Genomic DNA, 24782 nt, shown 5'->3' on the forward strand with positions numbered 1-24782 from the left:
CTGAAAGTGGCTGTCATGACAAGTAGTTGGAATGCCTCAGACTGCTCATGTCGGCACAAGAATTTGTTGCAAACTGTAGCGCGTACCTCTGTCCGATATAGTAGTCGCAATATTTGTGTACTGAAAATAGAGTTTGTGCACTGTGCATGCTAAATTTCATACACTTTTCCATTGTTTACAAACCCACGCCCCAGCGTGTAATCTTCACAGCCTAGCATGCGCGTGGTCGTCAGTTGTGAAACCGTCCAAAGCACGCGCCATACACACAAACACTAAAGATGGTATGGGAGCGTGTGACACCTAAAGAGGGCATGATCCTCTTCTGCATTATGCGCGAAAGTTCCAACAACGACCATGTGCTGTGGCTACCAACGCCGCTTCCGGCGGCCCACCTGGGAGCAAAATTGGTTTACGGTAGTGTCGTTACTGATTTCAGCGCTATTGATGGTGAAATTTTGGTTGCACGTCAAGGTCCCCACATGTTCTTCCTCTGGGGTGACAGACATCTTCCTTTGGTTTAATCTGTAAACCCTCTAATCTTCATTTGCTGGGGCATATTGACGGAGAATTTTAGTAATTCGCACAATTTACAATGCAACAGCTTGTTTTCAACATCTTGAATTTTTGCCTGTGGCACACGCAATGGCATCTCAGTTAAAGCCCCTTCATGTTTTAAAAGTAGCGCAAAGTGCGTCGATGCACGAGGCACGTGCAACATGCAGCCCTTGGGAAGATCATGGCGACACAGCGCAGCACTGAGCTAGATTTCAGACGCCATGTCCTTCCCAGAAGTGGCACACGGTACGTGTCTCGAGAATTTCCACAACAATGAATGGCGCCACTTTTCCCAGGATAGAGGGGCTTTAATCTCAGTCTGCCTGTTGCCCCACCAAACAGTTCTGCTAGGAGTCGACTGTGGCCCCACCATTACGTCTATTTTTCTTTATTAACCACTACATTTCCGCCCTTTTTAGAGGATATGTGTGTATTAAAATAAAACATCCAAAAGTATTGAAATTAATTTAATCAGTCCTAGTTAAAAATTAAGAATAATCAAATGCTCGCTACTCTGTCGTGTAGTGTGCAACCAATCTAAAATTAAAACCTGGCAAGTTTGGACAACATTTTATTGCGTTGAGTACTTCTGACAGGAATCCTAACGTCCTTGATTTCTTTCATCATGACCATCTACCTTTGCTTTGAAACATTTATTTAACGACCAAAGAAGTGGCCACCATATCTGCCCTGCTGTTTGGGCATAAAAAGAGGAAAAGCTTTTAATCTTCTCGGGAGCTTCCAGGGCGAATGAGACAAGTGGCAGCGATCAGGGACTCCTGGGGCTTCAGTAGTCTGGAGTCACCTGGTTGATCTCGGCGAGTATGGTTTCCTTGAGTGCCGTAGGGAGGTTCTGAAGTTGCCCGACTGTGACGTTGTTGGGGGCCAGGTGCACTGCGAGTGGAGGGTGAACGGGCAATCCATCCCAAGAGCTTGGTGACAGGGTGAACACAAGTGTAGCATCCAGAGTCATGTTGCGCTGGTTGCGGAAAAAAGACGTCCGAGGCCCGTTCAGCTAGCTCCTCGGGAGAGACACCTTTGCGAAGGGCAACAGTGGCAGCAAATTGCCTAGGTTTGTGGTCCCCGAGGAGAGAACGGAGGAGCCTTCAAACTTTCGAAAGATGGCTATTGCCGGAGATGGATCTGCACAGGGAAGTCCAGCAGTTGGAAGCGAGTTCCGAAGTGTAGCACGAGATAGTCTTTTGGAGTTTATGTGAAGGTTTGAGGAGTCGTCGTGGTCTGCGAGAACGGCGGTAACAGGCCAACAGGTGAATGCGGCGGTCCAGTAAGTAAATGCTCGTCAAAGCGGCATCGTCCGGTACGGTTAGCCGCTTTGTGGCAGACTTGTGGGCGGACTGGATAGCTTGTATAATGTCGGAAAAGCCAGCAAGTTCCATGACAGAAGAAAGAGCTGCTCGGAAGTTGTCCCACTTAGTGAAGAATGTGTCGCAGCAGGCGCGACAGTGAGATAGGGTTGCGGATAGGAAGTCGTAGCGTAAAATAATGGGGAGGTGATCACCGCCGAGGCGGTCGCCGGCGACATGCCATCTCCAGCGTCGAGGGTAACGAGCACAGGTAAAGTCGGGGCAGGTGTCCTGCTGTTGGGAGGATTGTTTGATACGTGTGGGGGTGTCTGGGATGTTGAGGAACGAAAGTTTCAGCCCTGTGAGGTCTGCAAGAAGCCGCGTGCCGTGGGGAAGGTCAATGTCGTAGCCCCATGCGTGTGTTTGGCATTAAGATCACCGCAAACGGGAACGTCGTCTTTTGGATAAAGACGGGCGAAGTGCTTAAAAAAAGGGATGTTTAGCGGCTGCCTTGTCCAGCGGTTTAGCGATGTGTCTGGAGCCACATAGACAGAGAAGAGAAAAACGGGCCGTTGAGGAATTGGCGGCAACCCGTAACGCTGGTCATTGCAGAGCACCTCTGTGAGGTGTCGAGAAGAGTGAAGCACACTGATCGATGAACGTACAGGGCGGAACGAATCCAAGGCAAGGGGGCACTAGTCTCAATGTTCGGAGCAAGTCCATCGTACTGTGGCAAAGAAGGGAGGGGGCCGTTGATTTCTTGTAGAGCAAACGCAGCGGCCATGTCGGATGACGAGTGAAGATAAAATTTTTCGATGAAGTCTGCCTTCTTCTGTTTAAGCGAGCAACAGTTCCACTGAACAATCCTGGGGGCGCTAACCATGTTTGCGTGGTGATAGTGGGGGGCCGCCGAACGGAATGATGCCCTGCATCGCGAGGCGCCCGATTACTGCACGGGTGCAGGTATCCACGAGAGTAAACAGCGAGTTTTGCATCGTCGGAATTCGCTGCGTGGCTGCCAGCATTTGTTTTGTGAAAAGGGTGATTTGTTGTTGCAAGCCAGTAAAGTCTGACCCTGACGGAAGTAGGGCAGGCGTCTCACTAGTGCTGTTGACAGCTCTCGCTGATTCTGCGAAGGTGGTCCGAGGCGGTTCTGATGTTGGGACTTGTGTGAGGTCGGCGGTGATGTTGTGTGCCGGCGTTAGGAGTTTTGTGGCGAGCACCGGGCGGGAGTCAGTCTTCTGCTTCGCAGACCTCGGTGCTGCGATGAGGGCTTTGGGCGCAGATAACAGCACAGCTTGCTGAGCAGGAGCTAGTTTCAGGCGTCACTGGTGGTGACGCCGGCTTCTCTTTGGATGTTGATGAAGGCAACTGACGACGCTGTGTTGTGCCGTTGGCTTGGGTGCTGTTGGGGCACTGGGCAACGCGAGGCTGGTGCCGTCGAATGTAATGAGTGCCGACCCAGAGTTTGTGAGAGGACCGGCCTGGAGGATAGCAGATTTCCGGCAATGAAGGTTTTTTAGGACGCAGAATCCAGGTCGCCAGACTTTTTTTATGAATCCGCGAACCTGGCCACGGCGAATGGCCTCGTAGCCTTGCACGGAGACCTGCAGAGTGCCGATCGGGATGTATGTTACATTGAGGAATGCATCGCACACTTGAGACAAAGCAGCATCAACTGCAAGTTGATTACTGCAGTCGAGGTACCTCACTTGGTAGGGGGCTGCAATGGTGTAGGAGACCTGAGGTCTATCTGTGCAGCAACTGCAGAGTCAATGGCAAGAAAGACCCCGTCCATGATGCGGCATGGTTTGGCCGGCCGTAGAATGACAGTGTGGGAGAACTCACTGCAGAACGATGCTGCTGGAGGCGCCGCGGGCGGGGCCGCCTTACGTCGGCGAGAGACAGGATGCCATCCGTCCTCCAGGGGGAACGAGTCAGGGTTCGAGTCACGTTGGATGCACCGGGGTGAGGTGGTAAGCTTAGTCGCAGCGGCGCCGAAGAAAAAAATGCCACGAGCACGCTTCGTTTCATTGGCGGCAGTGCGGATGTGGCAACTGTTGTTGAGGGGCGACAACTTGCTTTCGGGATCATCGTCGCCGAGGATGGAGAATGGATTCTGAGTAAAGACCGCAGGTTGAATTCACGCGGCAACAAGTGGTGCATCAAGAAGCGACGTGACGGCAGGAGTGGTTGCACCGGCTGTGGGTGGTGCATTGAGCGGTAAGCTTCAGACAGCGGGAGAAGCCAGCGTGGCCTCGGTGGGTTGTGAGTCCATTTCGTTGGGTAGAGGAAAGTCCCGAGGGCCGTAGTCGGTGCTAATGGTCGTCATGGGTCATGAGGGCGTGTGGGCACAAAAAGTTGCCGGAGCTGAAGTGAGCTAGATAGAGAGATATGGCCTCTTTTTTCTCCACGACCATCTACGAAGCCACAAGACTGCAGCTCTAGCTTCGACTGAGCAGTGGCTCTCTCGTGAAATTGCACAGCAAAGCACAGACCTTCCAGATAGAGTCCAGGCTCTTGCTCATACTGTTTGGGAAAGTACCCCTCAAGATTCGAAAACACTTCATTTGTCCAATCACTCGTTCCACGTGGATCCGGACCTTCGCAATCGCCCTAGTTTTCGCTTCGTCCTCCAGGGAGAGCTGTAGCCTTCCCCCAAGGAAAGGTGGAATGTTCAGGTTAGCCCCTGCAGCTTCGACCTCTTCAGTGATCAAAAAGCCTCTGTCCGCCATGACAGAGTCTCCGGGCTCAAGAAGGTTGCATAGCCCGGAACATGCGGTCAGGGCTTTGTCAGAGACGCGGCCAGGGGCAAGGTCGCTCACGAACGACACGAACCCATTGGGGGTGATGCCCAGCAGTCCCTTGGCAGTGTTGTGGCACTTGTAGCTTGAGTAGGTATCACTCTGCACCCTGAAGTCGCTAGGTGTCTCGATGAAGATTTCCGTGCAATCCAGAATGACTCTCGTCGATGGATACGCCTCGATGAAGCACTCCGGCATGTGCTTGTTCACAACCTGTCGCGACGGCCAGTAGTTGAGTTGAGCAAGGTAGTCCGCTAGGTAACCAATCCAGAATGTCCACACCCGGCTGACTGTGCTGATGTGGATACGAAACCGGTATGCAAGGTCCTGCTCCAAAAGTCCCACCCTCAGGCGGGACAACACGAGCAGCAGCTGATCATCCATGGATAGATAAGGTGACCTTCTCTGCGGACCTTGACTTTCCTTGTGAGCTTCATAACCTGCCTGAACAAACTTGTAAAAGGCGAGAAATCTCTCCAGGGAGTCGAATCCCGTGTAGAAGGCCAGTTTCTTTGGGTCCTGTTGCACGGCTGTGAGCGTGAAGTTCTGAAAGGGGATTGTAGCATCGATGACCTCCTCTGCTTTGTCATACATCTCCTCAAGATGGGCTACTTTCTTCCGCAGAGCTTCATTTTCTTTCTGTAGACGGTCGTTGTCCTTGCGCAGTTTCTCGTTTGCAGAAGCGAGCTCCTCTAGCTGCCTGATGCGATCACGCAGGGCTTGATCGATACATCCTGTGATGCTGTACTGGTGGTCTGCCAGATGGGGAGATAGCAAAATAAATATCACATCATTTTTGCAGTCAAATATCAAAACAAAAAACTAGGCTTTCTCCTTGTAATTGCCTTGGCTCTGCCAAATAGCATATCATGTGCCATACAAAAAAAGCATCACATGTTAAAGGGGCCAAGAAACGATATGCATTTGGATGTTCTGCACCTCATACAAGCATACTGACGTCTGTAGCACAAATATAATCTATATAATAATCTATATACCACAAACCAGAGGCTCCCCTGCCAAGGTTATATTCTGAGGAATAGAAGGCTAATTTACAGTCAGAAATCACAATGTTGAGAAAGCCTAGGGTTCACACCAGGGTGACGACACTTGAATACAGACGGCTTATGAACTGGACCCAAGCACTGAGTGAGCACCTGACTATTTGGTTACAATCAATGCCATGGTAACTATTGGGGCTTGGGCTTGTGTCTAATCACTGCGCCAACAGTAGCAGCTAACCCCTAACAGTAATCATGTGATTATTTTACCTGGCTGTGAGGAAGAGCAGAATATTGCTTGTTCTCAAGCTTTATTGTGCGACAGCAGCATTTAGCAGAAGTAACTGAGTCGGTTTATGACCTCTTTAATGCTGCTCTGTTCCACACGAAGGAGCTATAATGGGAATGCTGGCTATTCGCCTTGAGATCCGATCGTCAGGGGTGCTGCGGGGAAATGCGGAACTAAGCTTTGTTCTACACTTACTTGGAGCACGGAGAATGCTGCGGACGCTAACTCGAAGCCCTGAGAGGCTCCGGTGCAGCGTTCGTGCGCATGCATTGGAGTCAACTGCGAATTCTAAGAGCATGCATAGCCTTGCCCGTGCTCCATAACAAAAGTGGGGATGGTTTTTTTGTGGACGCCAGAGAATCGCCGCTTGTCTTGTAGGAAACAATGGATAAACAAAAGCATGTGTCCCCACTTTTCAATCTGGATCTTGAGGCAAATAACATGCAAGCAGGGCTGTGGCAGCATCTCCTTTGTACCTGGCAGACAATGAAGTGAGGGTGTGACCGCAATCTGAAAGAACAACTCCGCGGGTACCTTGCATGTGCGGTATCTTAGAGTGCACCGTGCCATATGGTGCTGCGAGTATGGAACGGCCACAACTTGCGTGCTATAGCCAGCGGTGACTGAGTTAGTACAGTTTGTAAAGTTCGACGTACTGCATGTAAGTGTTCCATGCACCTATCGGGACTGCTGCACAGTTGACAGGGATGCCAAATAAACAGACGAGCAACACTGATGCTCAATGTTAGGAGCTTACCGCTAGCTATTACATCATCAGTGTCAGGGGCACCAGCGGAGGCCAAGGGGCTGCCGGGTTGTGCTGGCTCCTGGCTAGCAGGCAGGGTCACGGTCTGTGCCAGGTCAAGGTCCGACAGAAAGTAGGCCGGCAGCGGCTGCAGCGCATGGCGCTTCCTTGCGCAGATCATGTTTGGGACCTTTGGGCAGGCCGCAACATCTGCAGGCAAGGATAAGGCAATTGTTCACGCAATTATTTTATAAGCATTACATACCGGCTGGAATTCTGTCTAGCACAGGGCACAGCTTACACTGTACGGAGCACATAACATGTCAAACAACCAAGAGCTCAGCTGGATCAATAGCGGTCACTGTTTCTACCCTTTGGTAGCTGGTCTGGAATGTTGTAGCCAAATAGCGATTGTTGCAGTTCTTTCTGAGACGAAGTGCATTCAACAGCCACCGGCGTATAAAAGAAGGGAACAAAGTTTATATCCTTATTCAACATAGTTTGGCACACAACAAAAGGTTTGTCCCAAGCGAGCCAATCAGAGTACACTTCTCTAGTAAAGAGCTGTCACATACATTTGACTTCAACACTTCAATCAGTTCACAGGGGTTATAGAGTCTGCCACCTGCCATGTTACTGTGAAATCGACTATATTCGGTGCCATCTTAGGCTGTCCATACTTGCCTAAAGGGCCCTTTATTAAACATAATTATATTTCCGCATTCATATGTGTTTCCATTTGTGACACGAACGATATGCACAGCTGCAACTTCTTACAAAGCAGTTGGCTCAAGCATATTACGACCGCAAACTCCTGACAAGGCATGTCCAACTCTATCTGCTTGAATGGTCACTAGGAAGCTGCCTAGTCAAGCAAACACGGTGGACAGTAATTATAGAGTCCTTGCACCTGACGTCAGTTTTCGCTCAAAATATTTCTAGAATTCATGTTGGTACATTTTCTCCTATGTTTTTCTATGTGCTAAGAGAGTGTTTTCCAGCTCGCTGAAGTCCTCTTGCATTGTGACCGACTGTGTCAGATAGAGCAGTCGGAAATATAAAGAAGCATCGTCTGGTACCGTTCAAACACACTGCTGTTATTTAGAGTCGAGATGAGCTGGCACTTCAATGTACGACAGGAAACATGCAGAGCCTTCACTACTTTCCACAACGAGAGAGCTGGATTAAAAGCTGTCATTTGGGGCCATCAGAGATGAAGGCAGCAGAGCGACATCCCCTGGTGCCTTGAGCAGCAAGCTAGCTAAGCCAAGCCAAATCCTTGAAAAAGGCAGTCAGTAGGTTTATATGCCACCTATTCCCACTGCAAATTTAATGACGGACGAGAATGTTATACTTTTTCAGTTTCAGTGATATCCTTGATGCTACTTAACCGCACGTCGCAAAACCTCTTTTCGATTGCAGTCCATTTGCGTCGTCTAGCCGTTGAGAGATCTCATGTATTCAGACAAAACATTGTTATTATGTCTGCAGCTCTACAAAATCTGACATTACGATTGCTTGAAGCTCCGTCTTTTTCTATGAGAGCGATGATTGCTTCCGTAGGTCACGTATTTCGCCATGCTCACTGGGTAGCACCGCTGTCCACAAATCACCAGACGCCACCAGCAGTGACGTAGCTCACGTGAGAAACGACCCATGTATACAGTGATCACAAGCAAGAATATAAGCAGGGAAAAACAACTATTGCAGAAAGAAACAAAAATAGGCAAATAACATACACTTCGGAAATGTCCTGGTTGGAAAAAACCGGGGAGCTTTGTCCTCGTACTTCTTTCTCCCAGTTTCGTTAAAATGAGCGCCGCATATTCTGCTGTCAGAGGTTGGCGTCCACAGAGAGAACCGTCCAGTGGTACCTGCATGCAAAAGAAGCAGTTAGCACCATATTAAGATTCACCCATTCAACTTTGGAGCAAGTGCAACTCAATCTCAGTGGTAAGAATGGATGCAGCAGCCGTGGCGTCTGAACAGGGGCGTCAGTAAACTATCCGGGCAAGGGGGTAGAATTCAGTTCTCCTCCTCCCCCATCGTCACCCCACCGCCTTCTAAACACTTCCAGTACCATTGTGCAGCGGGCACTAAGAACAAGCACATAGTTTATGCCTAACAAACCTGGAGTGGATGCACGCTGAAAATGATAGAAGCACTGTGAGAGTATCTTTGCTTTAGCTGTAGGGTAGTGAGATGAAGCGACATTCCTGCGATGCAATCAAATATTGGTATGTCGGTGCAGGTGGAAGTGGCCAAGAGAGTGAAAAGGGCACATGCAACATCTGGGATTCTTTGAGATTGTCTTTTTTGTTTCAGTCGTATGTTGCACTTATAGGTCAGAAATAATGAATGCTATTTTTATTTTTAAAAAAAATGTGTTTCGCAGGTATGTTGTACATATGGGTAAAATGACTTGGGCCACGTCGGACAGTACACACACTGTACCTTCCTGATCATTGTCAGGAAAGTGTAGATAACAAGTAAAAAAATATGGTAAATACCTTTCCTGTTGATTCGCTGTACCCAAATGTTGCGTAGATGGCTGTTCTTCGGAAAGCGATTCCAGGACACATGCTTGGCAGTGAGAGTGGTGTGGGCACAGCCCGGTACACAGCAGGTTGTACCGCCCGTCATGTGGCTTCTGAGGGTGACCTAAGAAGATACTACATTCAGCTGACATCTCGAATAGTGAAATAAATAAGTGAAGTGACCATCAGTTTCAAAGTTGCAGTTGCTGACATAACTCGCTTGCTAAGGGCCCGCTCAACTCACAACCGCTGTTAAGAGCGATTGTGAAGCTATGCGATGTACTACATACGCATACCAGCCGCGACGATGAATCACCGGCGCTCGCGGACGGTCAGCGAACGCGAGAAAAGTGACGCCGCGCGGACGGTTGTTGACGAGCGCTGCCGAGGCACGCCGACCGCTGGTACAGCTTCGCAAGCGTCCGAAGGGCAAAAAGATCGCAACGACAAAGCACCGTCCCGAATGTTGAGCACGCAAGCAGTACTCGATATCCCACGCTCACATTTCACAGGGCGAGCGCATCACGAAGCGAAGGCATGTCGGCCTTCGCTTCGTGATGACTACTTTATTTCTCTGCTTACAGCGGTGACATTTGTAGTGATGTTCGAAACTGCTCTCTCGCGACCGCACACGAGTTAAATGAACGGCCTAGGAGCGGGATAGAGCGTAACGGCAACAGTCAGTACTCACCCCGGGAGCGGCGAACGAAGCGGCGTGGTGTCCGTCGACGGCCGCGTCGAAAACGATGGAATATGCACAAAAACACGTAATATACAGAAGAAATACAAAGCGCTGAACGAAATAGATACACTTATGAACAAGAAAAATACACTGGAGTAGATAAAAAAGAGGATTATTAAGTATAAACAACGAAGATGAAAAGTATGTCTAGAGCGAGGTGATGCGATTCCAACGGAGAGCAGCCAGACGACGGGGGCCGACAGAACACCGATCCCAAGATTCCTCGCGCGCGCGCCGGGGCGCTTGGGAGGACTGCAAATGGTCTATTGCCCACGGGGTTGTGATGTGGCTTGCAAGGAGCTCTTTTGTATTACTTCTTCATGAAGTGAGTTGTGTTTAGTGTGACTCATTATTTCTTTATCACATGCCTCGTATGTGGTGATGTGGCAATCCCTCTAAGTGAAAAAAGTGTAAATGTGTTCAGTAAACGTGATAAGCTGTAAATCATGTAATAATAATATAAGAATATGCAATACCATATATGATTTTTGTACGATTTACAAGTTCTGTTATGTGTATTGGACACATTCCAATGAAATGTTCACTGGGGTCTATACTTCATTTCACCCTTCGTCCGAGCGCGGCGGACGCTACCAGCCAATCCAGCGTCGGGAGAGCGTCATGTGACCTTGTACTCCACATAACCAGAACGTCGCATGATACTCTCCCGGCGACAGATTGGCTGGGGTGGCCCAGCATCCACTGGGCCACCCCAGCAGGTGCCCATTTCATGCCAAGCACCCTTTACCAAGGGTGTTAGCAAGCACCCTTTATGGAGGGTGCTTGCCTGAACGCCATAAGGGTGTTAGCCCAGGGACAAACTGATTTACACCCTTAAATGTGTAAAAACTTTAACTGTGTACTCAAGGCTTCTCTTTCCCATTAGTGCCAGTAAGCTTGTGAAAACTGAAAAATATTGTAACTGAAGGGTAGAGAGTTTTAGTAGATCGCTCCCATGACTCCGATAACGATACCCGATACTCCGCCACCGCCTCCCTTGCGCATGCATAGTATCGTTATCGGGGCTATCGGAGGTATCGGAACGATCTACTAAAACTCTCTATTGTTGCACTATCCCTTCACCTAAAGTTACTTCTTTTTATTTTTTATTTTTTACTGCTGCACTACCGGGGGATCTTAATGGTGGGACAACATACCATCCCTGAACCCACGACGACTGGAATGGTGGTCGCAACCAGCGTCGTAAGACTTAGTACTCAAAAAGGTCCAATAAATATTGAGCAGACTTGCAGCAGCTTCGCGTGTCATTACTATGTAAAAGTTTCTGGGGTTGAGTTCTTAAACTTGACCTCCCGAAACTCTTGACAGTCTTCTGAGGAACACCCAAATTTCCTGGCAGTCTGTGGTAAATTATGTATTAAGTGTACAACTACAGCCACTTCTGGCCAGTGACTGGCCGGAAGTCAATGGCTAGTGGCTGGCCAAACGTGAATGGCCAGTGGCTGGCCGAAAGTGACTGGCCAAAGCTGAATGGCCATTCTTTGGCCTAAAGTGAATGGCCAGCCACTGGACAAAGGTGAATGGCCAGTCACTGGCCTAAAGTGAATAGCCAGTCACTGGCCTAAAGTGAATGGCCAGTCACTGGCCTAAAGTGAATGGCCAGTCACTGGCCTAAAGTGAATGGCCAGCGACTGGCATAAAGTGAATGGCAAGTCACCAGACGAGGACGAAAACACTGCTATTGCCGAGCACTTTGGCCAAGCTTGGGCCATCGAAAATCTGGTTGGCCATAGTACACTTGCCAGCGATGGCCCATTCACAACGTGCTGCTTGGGATTGTCCTAAATTAGAAAACAAACGGAAGAGAGTTATTCAAGTTCTTATTGTTGTCGCCTGTTCCCTTTATAGGTGAGCGGCGTTTTAGTAGATCGTTCCGATACCTCCGATACCCCCGATGACGATATGATGCATGCGCAAAGGTAGCGGCGGAGTATCGGATATCGTTATCAGACTCATCAGACCGATTTACTAAAATTCTCCATTGTCGAAATCGCGAAGCTGTAGAGGTTGTCATACATCTAGCCAAAACTAGAATAAGAATTTTTTTTATGTACATCTTACTATACCGGCATATATTGCCAGGCAATAGCAAAACATAGTTGTAACAGTCAGGTGATAAATAAATAATAAATAAGGTTTCGCTCAATATTCTTCTTCCTTTGGTTCTGAACAGGTCGAGCCTCGGTTGAGACGTTGGTGAATAAGAACACGTTTTCAATGTAAAAATATAAGTAATCGAAAAAACAAAAACAAAAAGTACCTTTCTAGAAGTGATCGCAAAAAGCTGACTCCCAAAAAGTGTGACTGAAATGCAGGTAACCTGGCTGGAATTCACAAATAAAGTGGGCCAACCCTAGACGTCGGACTAAAAAAAAAATAAGTAGCTTTTAAAACAGGGTCAAATAAGGGGAAACAAGCAGAAGAAATACTTCCTGTTTTCTGAGAGGATGATAAGTGTGCAGCAACGAACGAGGATGCTTGTGGAAATAACACCTTCATATATTACCACATCCCTCTTAGTGGATTTTAGGGCAGACGGAGCGTCGTCTCGTGTTTCGATATTATGAAAATGGTCGTAGTCACTATAACAGCGAGGGACATTGTTAATTCTTGTCTGTACACTTACCGCCTCGAGCTTCTCGAAGAGGCACACAATCACTTGGTGTCCTTCTCTCCCCGTCTTCGATCGCAAAGAAAACACAAAGGGACTAAAAAAGGCGGATATAGCTTGTGCCCAATTCCATTTTTTTTCTTCTTTTTGGTAGAAATACCTACTTGGATCTTCTGATATTTTTGATAGTGTCTAAAAAAAAAATTAGAGGGTTTGGTGTTGCAAAAAAAAAAAAAAAAAGACCTTGGGGAACTGAAGAGTACCAAGCCTCCTTTTGCGCAGGTCAATTCGCGTGACAGTGAAGAACGATATCCCAGGTGCAAGCCCCGTAGCTTCCCAGGCTTGCACATGGGAAGCTACGGGGGTTCTTGAAAAAAACGAGTTAGAAGTGAATCCTAGTGTATTTTTACCCCGTGAACCCGAATAACCAAACCATTTGCTGCGCAGGTATTGTTAAACGCAAGAAAAACGCGAAAGGAAGACGCTGTACGTGACGTCATCGACGGATCTTTTGGCTGCCCAAGGGTAGGGAGGCGGGGCTTCAGCCCTATTATCAAATTGCTCGTATGGCTCTCCGGCGCGTCGCATTGAAACATAATTGGCATATCTGCTATTGTAACGAGCAAATGAACGCAATTTAAGTGTTTTTTCTCAAATGCAGAAGCGCCCCGTCTCCTCTTTAAGGGCATTATAAACAGTGAATAATCCTTTCTTCAGAAAAAAAGGGGGGGGGGGGGGGGTTTGGTCCTGAAAAAATTGTAACGGATTACAACAAATCCGTTGCGCAAAAAATGTAAGGAAATTACTTTAAAATTACTCTAGAAAACACGTCATCTTTCCGTTACTAAACTACTGATAAATGTAAGGTATTACATGTAATTTCGTTACTTGTAACGGATTACGTACAAGTCAGGTTGCGGCCTGCTCACATGAGCTCAGACGCTACGCATCTTTGGCGCTGACACAGTACTAACCGACGCACAGACAGCGGTTCTCGGTGCAAAACAATGGTATTAAAACTAGATTGCTTATCTCTCAACACGAAAAATACTAGACACATGCCAAAAACAGGCAATAGCAAACGAAAATACTACACGGATGAGAGAAGCGAACTTGGGTCCCGCCAGTGATGGGGGCGAAGCGGCCTCTTGCGTGGTCGGCAAAGGCGAGTAAATCCGTTTGGCTTGGATGGCATTGGCTATACTCCTCGGCACCACCGTCCTCCACGAGCACACACACGCTCGAATATATGAAGCGACGCCTCAGTCAGGACGTCCGACCTCTTCCCACGTTCAACAGACTGCCGCTCGCTGTCTCCTCGAAACCCACTTTGCTCGCACCGTCGTCGAAGTAGTCTCCGTACAGAGAGTGCCCACTGCCGTCCGAAGAAAGCAAGGGAAGTGTTGCGGGGCGCGTGGCCGCGTATGTCACGCATTGCCGTTCCTTCAAAATGGACCTTTTGTAGAAACATCGGTCCGAGAGTAAATCGATTTAGAACCCTCTCTCTCTTCCTTCTGGCCGAGCGGAGAAAAAAGATGGTTGCTTTGTGTCGACTTCGGGGCAGGAGATAACACACGATGGAGACAAAGGCGAGATTGGCGGAGCCGTATGTCGATGACGTTTTGGATGTCGAAAGGGGGGGAGAGGCCTTGCGTCCGCCTGGAGCGCACGACCACATGCCAAAGACGGGAGGACAAAGCACAGAAAGTGACCTTGTAACAGCCCGAGCCGACCTTGGCGCGCGCACTCGCAGCACAACCAGCTTAACCAGCTTCACCAGCGTGTCACCCAGTTTGACCACATCGGCTCCATGGAAGACCTGGGCCGGCTTGCTAGAAGAAGTGTCTCAGTTGAGACTGCTCAAAGAAAGCACTGCCAAGGCTCGGGCGCGCGAGCGTCTGAGACTCGGCTTAAGCTCGAGCGCAAGCCTTGACAGCGCTTTCTTTGAGCAGTCTCAACTGAGACTCTGCTTCGAGCAAGCCGGCCCAGTTTGACCAGTTGGGACCTAACTGGCTCCCAGCTAAATGAGATCGAATCTAAAACCAGATGCCACCTTGCCCAGCTTAAACCAGCTTGCTTGCCAGTTAAACCAGTTTAATTAACCCGTTGACCAGTTTGACCAGCTTAATTACCAATTTGACCAGTCAGACTTTCTTGCTGTTTTTTTTCAATAGGTAGAAGACGGCACCTGGAATTGCCACGGGGGGCCACCTGAGGCAACGAACCTTCGTCCTGCTACAAGACAACGTGGAGGTGGAGCCGTCATTGGAGGGTGTGTTGAACCTACATGATGAGGACGTGCGTGACACTTTTGATCCTTGTGTGCCTAGTTACGATGTACTACAGACACCAAGCGCTATTTCTGAACGTTCAAGACAATAAGTTAAAACAGCGCAAAAAATACGAAGGACCAGTAAAAGGAAACACACAGACACAGCGCTGGTCCTTTTACTGGTCCTTCGTCTTTTTTGCGCTGTTTTAACCCATTCAATATGACCATCAACCAACTCGCCCAACTTTACTCCTTGTTGCAGTTCAAGACAAGACGAGAGGGCGGACCCTCTGAAAAGATCAATTAGAAAGTGCCGGCCTCCAGTACGGTACTCTTTATGATGGACACGGTGAGTTGATGGGGAGGGCTGTCACAAGGGGGCTACGGGCGTATTGTGGATAGTGCTTTAGCGCACGTGGAATGGATTTGATAGAGAAGAGAGCAACGAAGGCGGTTTTCGTAACTATTGGCGACGTGTGGGATCGTAAGCGTCGCTGTGGTCGGCTTGCTGCGATTGGCCGAATGCTGACTATGATGTAGGTTTCTTATAGACGGAAAGAAGAGGAATACGAGAACTTTAATTTTGACGGTGTTTGTAGTGTTGCTTTGAGAGCTCAATGATTTCGAGCTTCAACGTGCCAAGCTAATTACGAACACCGTCGAACTTGTTGCTCGCAAGGTAAGGACCTAACGACAGCGAACCTAAAGGGGTATGCACACGAAGGGGAACTCCGCGGACGGATGTCGTGACGTCAACAACCCGGGAAACTCCGTCCCTGGCTCCTCCGCGTGCACCTGCGGAGCTCTCATGCTAAAATACGAAGCCTCCGCGCCTCCGCCACGGAGGAGAACGAGGCCGCGAGGCGTCAAAAAGGGACGACGTATGTCTCACGTGATGCGCGCTCCACGGAGGAAAGGGGCTGATTTCTCCTTCGTGTGGATACCCCTATAGGAGGGCGCCATCAAAACATCTTGCCGCTAGTAGGGCTTGGCAAGTGCTTGTGTTCGCGTGATGTATGAAATACTATTCTTTATTGCTCTTAACTCTAATATAACTTGTAATCTAATCTAACTTCTAATCAGACGCTTAGGGAAACGTAATCAAGCATTATAAGGCATCAAAAGGGCTCATATTAGACAGGATGCGTTTATGGGTTGGATTTCTTGGAAAAGTGTAAAATTCGATTACGAAGAAAAAGCGTTACACGCAGGATAAAGCAACCCGAAAGGTGCGCAGCTCATAGAAGGCGGTGCATCCAAAGTATATAAAAGGCATTATTAGTAATAAGAATTCATGCATTATCATGACGAAGAAAAGACAATCGAAACCAAAGGGATTCATCATGGAGCTCTGCGGGAATCAAACCCAGGGCCACAGGATCCCCAGTTCGACATTTTTGCTCGGCGCCGTAAGTAGGAGATGGACGATGATGCGAGGAAATCAGCCAAGTATGACTTGCCGCCGACAGTCGACTGAGCATGCGACTCTGCGCGGCGAGTAGTACTTCGATCGGCGTACTTCTTTGCAGGCGACCTTTGGAGGCGAGTTATACCACTTATGTAGCATACTTAACCCACAATCGACCGTGGGCGCCGAGTCACACTTAGTCCAGCGTACTTAGTTTGTTGGCTGAAGACACTGGCGAGTTATACATATAGTCTAGCAGGGCCGTAACCACGGGGGGGGGGGGGGGGGGGGGGGGGTTAGGGGGTTCGGACCCCCCCCCCCGAAATTTTTTTCTGGGTACGGCCCTGGTCGGTGCACTTGCAGCCAGCCGATTTTAACCTCCACCTCTGCGCACGCGCAGTGGCACCGGTCGGCACCGGGTACCAAACCGGGACCGGTTCTTCGGTTTGCTATAACTCTCCATTATATGCCACCGATGCACATGATTCATAGGCGAAAATAAGACAAAATGGCCGCCGTTGTCCTCGAAAACCCCCCCCCCCCGAAATTTTTTTCTGGGTACGGCCCTGTAGTCTAGCATTCCTGGTCCGGAATATGAACCGTCGACCGCGAGTCATACTTAAACCCACATAATTATACTTGAATCCGGTAACAGGCGATCTCACAATCTGATGGAGCCATTCGTACAGTGTCAAAATTACATCATCACGGGTGCCGATCCTCTTTGTGCGTTCGCAATTACCGGCTAGACCAATCACGCAAAAAAACACACATTCATGGCACCTTCCTTGTGCGTCATTAGGGAGTTTTGTAGACCTTGTTTCCCCAACGGCTAAGTAAGCCCTCCTCAACGGAGAAGTCGCTACTGCGCCTGCGCGCCAATGGCTTTCACTGGGGAGTTCCGATAATCATAGCAGAATGCGGAGAGCGTTTCGGAACGGCGAAAGCGATCTACGAAAGCTCCCTATTGGCTCCGTGCAATCGTTGCGTCGGCTGCGGTTAAAGCTAAACTAAGTATAGACCGCGGTCGACTGTCGGCGGTCATTGATACTTGGTCCAGCATACGTCGGTGCGCGCAGCTGGTTTTGGACAAGACGTAACTCCTCCACGTGGACTTGCGACATCGCGGGGTAAATGGTAACGTACGAAGGGATAGCGCGGCAGGAGTGTAGCGTCAGAAGTTCGGAACGTAAAACGGGCATATGGGACGTCAGAACCTAGAGTAATAACTAAAACATAAAAGACAGATCCAGATCACGTGGCAGCTTACGTGGCTGCGAGTTGAAAATGTGAACGCTCTTCACCTTTCGCAAATTGTTTCTGCGACCGCCATTGCGTGGAGAGAAAAACAACAACAACCACTTGATGCGTGTTTCATCGGTTATGAACGTCAGGGAATATTTGTAAGCGGTACCTACTGAAAGTACAAAAATGGTAGCATTTTTCCTTAAAAGCGTACGCCGGCAACTTTTTGAGCTACTCCAACACGATATTTTTGAAATCACCGGCCTTCCGGTGTGCTATTTAGTATCGCAAAATTCAAATTAGGGATTGTAAAATCGGCAAGTGGAAATGATGCGAAAACTAACACTTAAATATACCTACGCTTTCCATTGTCGTGACGTCAGAGGAAGGCAGGTTTGCAGGTCGAGCGGGCAGTCCGAAAATGAATAGGCCAATCATTTGTTTCGTGCTGCTGCGTGGGTGTTAGAGTGAACTTTCAAAGATTTCATTTGACACCATAAAACTGCTTTCAATCAGTTGGGAACTAACTCCACAAACCAAAAAGTTAACCGCTGCCTTCCTCTGACGTCACTTTTTCGTTGTTGCCATTAGAGACATTAACCTAAAAAAAACACACAGACAAAAAAAAATAAACAACGCACGGTGAGGTCTGAAATTGTAAATTTAATAACTTAGCGAAAATATTATGGCCAAATTATTGTGTTACTATTTCAGCTATAGTTGTTGGTGTGGTTAAAACTTTTTCAGCCAAATGGGGGCTGCTCAGAAAACGCCGGAGTACCTCTTAAAGCAGCGAGTTGACTCAAAGTGTTGTTTCTTCTAAGCGTAGCTTAGTTAGAGAAGCTAGCCTGTATGTTTCTATGTTAAACATAATTAGCATAGGGGAGATGATCAGTTTACGTTACCAGTACCAGATAAAACAGGAAGCAGAAAACAAGAGCACACGAGAACCTCGGCAAGAAAGATCTGTTTTATCGACGTTTATGATGCAGTGACAGAAATCAGATCTCTTCGAATCAATTCTCACATTACAAATTTCGTATAATGTGAAAAAGATTAGGATATCATAAGACCCTACATTGTTTATTGAGTCTTGCTTTTCCTCGTTTTTTGGACCTTCTGAGGCCTGGTTGTTATTGTTTGTTTAGTTTTCTTTTTCGTAGGTGTTCTAGTTTTTGTTGTCACGGGCTTCGTTGGTTTTTTGGTACGTTTTGTTGCTGCAGGCTTCGTCGGTTTGCTTCCAGGAGCCCTCGTAGGCCACTTTCCGGAAGGCCTCTTTGACGTCGTCGGCCACCGCCACGGTTTCTTAGTCGTGGTTGTGTCTCCAGTTACGGTTGGGGGCCTGGGTTTGCCAGATGGGTCAGTGGCATCACACGCCTCGACCTTCGCCACAGTCCTTCGGAATAGACCGGCCACAGTTTCGTTGTCTCGACACAGCAGCTCACCGCCTCGGTTGAACTGGGTGCTCTACTCAAAAGGGAAAAAAATAAATATGCACATACGCATTGAAGTGAGGAAAAAACAAGTGCAACACGAAATAGAAACTGAACAGAAACACGTGGACCACGAGTTTATGTTTTCAGTTTAGAATTCTAACGTGCAAATTAAGCATTTTGCCACTCTGACCAAATATCCCAAACGCATCAGGTTAAATGAGGAGGGCAAGTTCGTCTGCTTCTTGCGCAGGGGGTAGCGGTGACGTCAGAACGCCGAGCCCTGATTGGTTGACCGCGACCCCCTATCTCAGCGTCGTCTGCTCGCAACGTCGTCTGCGTCTGTCTTACCTTTCCTGCAACTTTCAGAAGTGCAGAGGCCAGATTCACGAAACGATCTTACGCCAAAATTGTGCGTAAGAGAAAACGTAAAAACAAATTCGTATTCACGAAACGAAATTATCGTAAGTTTTGCGCAGGTTACGACGGAATCCTACGACAGCTCCGAAGCTGTCTTACGCACTTCTTACGATCAAATCAGCATGGCTGACAGCGTGGCTCAGTTACTTGGTCGCGACGACGAACGGACGTTTATTTTTGTACGTGCTCTTCTCACGCGTCCCGACTACATGCAGCAAGAAAAGAAGTAAAAGGTACTTGAAATAAACCACGAGGAACAAGAACGCTGGATCCACAAGCACCCGGGAAATGCTCAACGGCCACGATTCCACTGACCCCGACCAAGCGAGCTCGGCAGATAGGCCTAGCACGCACTCCGTCTCGGCGCAGCGGTGCCCCTACGGTCCTTGGCCAAGACCTTCTGCCCACGACCGGCTGGCGTGATGAATGGAATATGCCTGCGCGACCCTTGTGAACCCTTGTTAACACTTCCCGTATTATACTTTGATCGCTGACCTCAATTTTAGATTAAGAGGTCAATCTCTTCCTCTTGTCATCTTGTTTTCCGAGGCAGCGGTGACTCTCGCCGGTGAAAAATCGGTGAATCTCCGACAGACGCAGGAAAGGTAAAGCAGCCATCGCTTTGACTAGCAGACGTAAAGCAGACGACGTTAACTGCGCCAATTCGCCGACGCCGTTAAAGAGTGAGGAGTCTCGACGCACACGAAAGGAGGAAAAAAGTATTTGGGAGGGAACTTGCGGACACTAACCACCCTCACCTCTCAGTTCTTAGCAAACAAACCTCGGCGCCTCGGGACATCTCGCCAGTGAGTCCTTTGACTTCTCTCCTTGATGCGCGTCTGCTAGTTGTTAGACAACAACAACGTACCGCTCGAGTTACTTCGTCTGCCTTCTCTGAAAGGCGAAGTTGAGCTCGCTCGACTTTCGAAAGTCGCAGGAAGGTGAGACAGACGCAGACGACGTTGCGAGCAGACGACGTTGCAAAGGAGCAGACGACGCTCAGATAGGGGGTCGCGATCAACCAATCAGGGCTCGGCGTTCTGACGTCACCGCTACTTCCTTTCTCATGCGCAGGAGACGAAAATGAGTCCACTTGCTAGGCGCATAGATTGACCGGTGATATCCGGAAGTTACTAAGTGTTTGTGCTGCTCAAGTAGAGAGGAGCATAAATATAGTGTGATATTTATTTTATTAAAAGACGCCCCCAATTTCGTTAATTCAATTGTGAACATCAATACGTAACTTCACGCTGAATTTCGCGAGAGTGCATGTCTGGTGGTGTCGTGACTTCACATTAGGCATGGGAACGTCAGAATCGCAGGTGTTGACTCCGGTTTCGATCAAAATGGTTGAGTGTGCGTAGGAAGATCATTGTCGAAGAATCGAGCTTCCCTTAATACCGTCTTGTCTTTCTTAGAACGAAGTTATTTTACTGAGACATCAGTCAAAAGCTTAGGTGGTTTTCTTTGATTGACGTCACGTGAGAGCTTCCGCTGTTGCCAACAAACGCGCTTAGTGTTTTGTGGTGCAATCTAGGCATTTGGTTTCTGTTTGAAATTGAATTACTTGTGCGGTGGAGGAATAAAAATCTGGATATTATGTGGATAATATTCCTAAAAGCAATAACAATATAATTTAAGCTTTTCTGAAAGACACAATTTTACCGAACAATTCCTTTAAATTTACATCGTTGGTCTTTGCAATTATTATTTTGTTTTTGCGATATTTAGTTACCTCTTTAGTTTTGAGCAGATTATTCCGTCTGTTACAAAAATACAAAAATGAAGGACGCTTCAACTTCGCCTTTAAGAGGGGAACGCGACAGCGCTATCGGGCTCCGTTCGCATCGCCTTTTCATTCGCTTCTCATGCTCTTCCTGCGAGGGAGTAGGAACTCAGGTGGACATGGCCTAGTCAGTTGTGTGCCTGACTCGCAACCGAAGGGCCGTAGTTTCGAATCCCAACTAAAAATTTTCACATTTTCCTTTAAGGCAAACGAGTTACCTTATCAAATGAAACCATTTGAGTCATGCGTCGACCTTTAGTTTGCATTACATGTCATGTTTTTTTAATCACTTTAATTCTACACGTGACGTCACGTTTCACGTTAGCGTTGAGGGTTCTCTGAAATTTCCGGGCGAGGTCATGTGGCTGTGACATCACGACCCTATCGACCAATCAGGAATTTCCCGTCACGACGCCACCGTGTCAAACGCCGGCTTTTCTGTGACTCGAGCTCCCAACGCAATCGAGCTAAAATTAGTAGTGCTGTGGGGTTCACAGTTAAGTCGCAGCTGTAACAGCTTATCGGAATTACGTTTCTTGTACCTTACGCTGAAGACCCATCGTCAGTGTCTGCCCGGAGTGTGACACACTCATAAATTTATGCAATAATTAAGTGACTTCCACCTGAAATGTGGCCCAACTCACGCCCTTCGGGCGACTGGTGGCCCCAGGTGAATTTTTTCAGCGGCCAGCAGCCGCCCAGAGGACGCGAGTTGCGCCCCATTTTAGGGGGGGAATCGATTAATCCTCACGTAAATCTTCTCCACCCTGGGGATTTCCCATAAAAATAATTATAACAAATCATGTATTTATACTCACATAAAAGCCCTCTAACGGGCATAATGTCATTTGACGCCATGATGTCACATGACATCCTAACGTCACGGGATACCGTAACCTCACAGTGTCACGTGATACCTGGGACACATTTGACACCGCGATGGGCGCCTTACATTATCTCTTTAAGGGGCCACCATTACAGCTGTCACTGCAACAAAATTTCTTGGCAACTAAATTTGAGTTGGTGATGGGAAGAACGGAGTGCGACCGTAATGTTAATTATCGAAATAAAAAAAAAAAAACACATCCGCCTTAGTGACTTGTGTTACCACGAGACACTATAGTAATATTTTGTATTCCCCTGAAGTACAATTCTGAAGCGTAATCACAGTCCAACTCACACAATTACTTGATCGTCAACCTTGTGTGTCTGGATACTTTGACAAAGACCTAACTGTCAATATTGTAACAAACTTTGAAGTGTACTCAGGGAGGCTACAGACGGTGACAGGTTAAGGATTCAGTAGACCATAGCCTCCTATATACAGACAAAGCCTGGCAGATCGACACGAGAAGCGGCAACCGGAATGGAAAAGGTAAAGCGGCAGACAACGGATGAGAGGAGAGCCACGTTACTGGCGCCCAGCTGCGGCGAGACGCCGAAACACACTTCCTCTGAGCGAACAAGTGTTTTCGGGTCCTCGCCGCTGCAAAAGCAGTGCGCTGATGTCCAGGCTTCCCGAGAAATGGCTCTTTGATGCTCTGTGCTACCAGATCCTCGCTCTCCCAATCTGCGACCGGGCACTCTATGGCTGCGTCGCCGAACTGCCAGGCTTTTTGAGTATAGAGGAGGCTACGAGCAGACGGTCCCCCTCCAGCCTGAGCTTTCTGCCTTGGGTAGCACTTCGTCCCACGCGCAGTCAAAGCCCGGGGGAAAATAACGAGCGCGTGCTGGAAGTGGACCTTCTGCTGAATTCTTAGCCTGTCCCCGACTACACATCAGCACGCGCCTCTGACGCTACGCTGCTGCGGTGGCGCTGCGGTAGGTGTGCGTAGTGTCCAAACTTGGCGTGAGAAAATGCAAACTTGAAACGCGCGCTGGTTTATAGGTTTGACTAGGATGTGGGCAGCTTGGTGTAGGTCGAACGTTTTGTGAAATAAAAGTTCCCGTTTCGCCATTGTAGAAAGGCGATATTTTTAGTTTATACAAAAAGAAGAAGAAGAACAACAACAATGACATCATGATATGTTTACAGAATGTTGTCAAGCATAATCTTATTTCGAGTCTACAGTGTAAACCTTATGTTGGCAAATTAGCTTAAAAAAATTCGAATAACACTCCAGGAGCCCTAATTGACTGCCCTAATGCAGCTGCTTAGCAAAAAAAACATCTTAGCGCTTTGTTCCAAAAGACGAGAATACACAAACACCATATTTTGATATGCCAAGTACTAGTACGTAATTGGTGTACGAATGTGTCCTCCCTTCGGAAACAAAACTTCGCAAAGAAATCTGCGTAAGAAGAATTGATATGTATCTCACCCCTCGGTTCAACGAAGAGAAGCAGAAGAGTGATTTGTTCACCGCGACAGCGAACTTGCTATGGTCATTCAAGTACGAGTATTCGAGGTAACTGGTACTGTTGAAGTTGAACCGCAGCAATTCGACGTCCTTTACGGAGTATTTCCGGTCGCAAACCGGGTAGAGCCACCCAAACAATGGCCTTCGCCAAGACTGAACCCAAATATCACTCTGGGCTTGTTCAGTGACGACGTGGGTGTAGACATCTGGAATGAGATAGGCTCTATACACTAACTTGACTCTCTGTTTTCACGCCGCAGCGGTGGCGTTGCTGTCGGCACTGCGCATGCGTAGACGCTTTCTTTCAGGCTATTATGGACTCTGCGCACGCTGGCCTACCTGGTGTGGGCAAGCGTGCGCTTGGTTGTAAACAATGCCGTTGGTATATATTTAAATACTTTTCTAGGATGATACATTCTACTCCGCAGATTTGCATTAGAGTGCAACTTCAGCACCGAATCCTTCCCTATTGGCGTGGAAAGACCGCGTAAGAGAGAACGCTTGCGTATCGAACTGTTCCAGCTGTCTCGCAGTTCGTGCTGTGCCGAAGTAGAAGGCTGCCACTGACGCACCGCGATATCGGGTTCGCCGAGACAGCGGAAACGGTAGTTTCCACTGCCTCAAAGGCTGTCCACGACGACGATAGATGGCGGCACTGTTCACCCCTTCCAATTCAAAAGGGAACACCACGAGGATTCGTGCGTCCAGTCATTCTAACTCCTCAAATGCTGTCGGCTCCTGGGCAAATGGAGTTTCGCAGAGTAAGATGTATTCTTATTCGGTAATAAATTAGTTGCTATATTCCTCAATTCCGACTTCAGCTCCCACTTGAGGGGTGTGCTAGCAAGTTGTGTTTCGGGTTGAGCTCTAAGAAATATTCTATAATATTAATTTTAACAATAATGTTCAGGCAGTCTAAAATGTGGCGATACAATATGCGTTGTTAAAAAAAAAGAGAATGTAAGAAACATAAGCATAAACATAAACGTAAGTATGGAAACATAAACGTAAGCGAGCGACATTTTCGTTAATAATGAGCACACACAACATATAGTTTTTGTACTAAAATGAATAGTTGCAGGTTTTTTTTTATCTAAAAATAGATAACTTCTAATTTATATCGGGTTCAGAAGCTTTGGGCGGGTGATTTCTTTTTGAGCACTGATTGTAACAATATCAATTTTAAATTGAATTTCTATAGGCAGTCGAACCCGTAATATCTGTTGAAATACTTAAAGAAGGGTGGGAG

At 48.0% G+C, this 24782-nt stretch overlaps 2 protein-coding genes across 4 annotated transcripts in view; both read right to left on the reverse strand.

The window, feature by feature from the left end:
- Positions 1-1109: 1109 nt before the first annotated feature.
- Positions 1110-10172, reverse strand: LOC121838319. 3 transcript variants are annotated; one of them, XR_006078462.1, is made up of 6 exons: positions 9927-10172; positions 9209-9359; positions 8438-8572; positions 6711-6908; positions 3567-5418; positions 1114-3466 (listed from the first exon to the last, which is right to left on the reverse strand). XR_006078462.1 is itself a non-coding variant. In XM_042294499.1 (5 exons), exons 2-5 carry the CDS (start codon positions 9339-9341, stop codon positions 4304-4306), a joined length of 1581 nt encoding a protein of 526 aa, XP_042150433.1. In that variant the 5' UTR covers positions 9342-9359; positions 9927-10168; the 3' UTR covers positions 1114-4303. The 3 variants fall into 3 exon arrangements, 2 of the variants coding, with proteins under 2 accessions (XP_042150432.1, XP_042150433.1); XM_042294499.1 differs by having other exon boundaries at positions 1114-5418; positions 9927-10168; XM_042294498.1 differs by lacking the exon at positions 9927-10172 and having other exon boundaries at positions 1110-5418; positions 9209-9773.
- An 8445-nt stretch (positions 10173-18617) lies between these two features.
- Positions 18618-24782, reverse strand: part of LOC115328598 (plancitoxin-1-like) — a 44684-nt gene continuing 38519 nt past the window's right edge. The window contains exons 6-7 of the mRNA XM_029989901.3: positions 23495-23739; positions 18618-19001 (exon numbers count right to left, since the gene is read on the reverse strand). Of these exons, the coding sequence (XP_029845761.3) occupies positions 18618-19001; positions 23495-23739 (629 nt within the window). The remainder of the gene's footprint in view (positions 19002-23494; positions 23740-24782) is intronic.

The sequence above is a fragment of the Ixodes scapularis genome, unplaced genomic scaffold (genome assembly GCF_016920785.2).
Source record: "Ixodes scapularis isolate PalLabHiFi unplaced genomic scaffold, ASM1692078v2 PGA_scaffold6__148_contigs__length_123643588, whole genome shotgun sequence".
In the NCBI taxonomy this organism is placed as follows: Eukaryota; Metazoa; Arthropoda; class Arachnida; order Ixodida; family Ixodidae; genus Ixodes; species Ixodes scapularis.

What these genes read in the sequence shown, in the direction of transcription:
- LOC121838319 (XM_042294498.1), bottom strand. Translation starts at nt 9,341, where the DNA reads ATGACGGGCGGTACAACCTGCTGTGTACCGGGCTGTGCCCACACCACT. An exon ending in ACAGCGAATCAACAGGAAAG is followed by an intron (nt 8,573 to 9,208) that starts GTATTTACCATA and finishes TTTTGCATGCAG; the next exon opens with GTACCACTGGACGGTTCTCT. An exon ending in TGATGATGTAATAGCTAGCG is followed by an intron (nt 5,419 to 6,710) that starts GTAAGCTCCTAA and finishes CCCATCTGGCAG; the next exon opens with ACCACCAGTACAGCATCACA.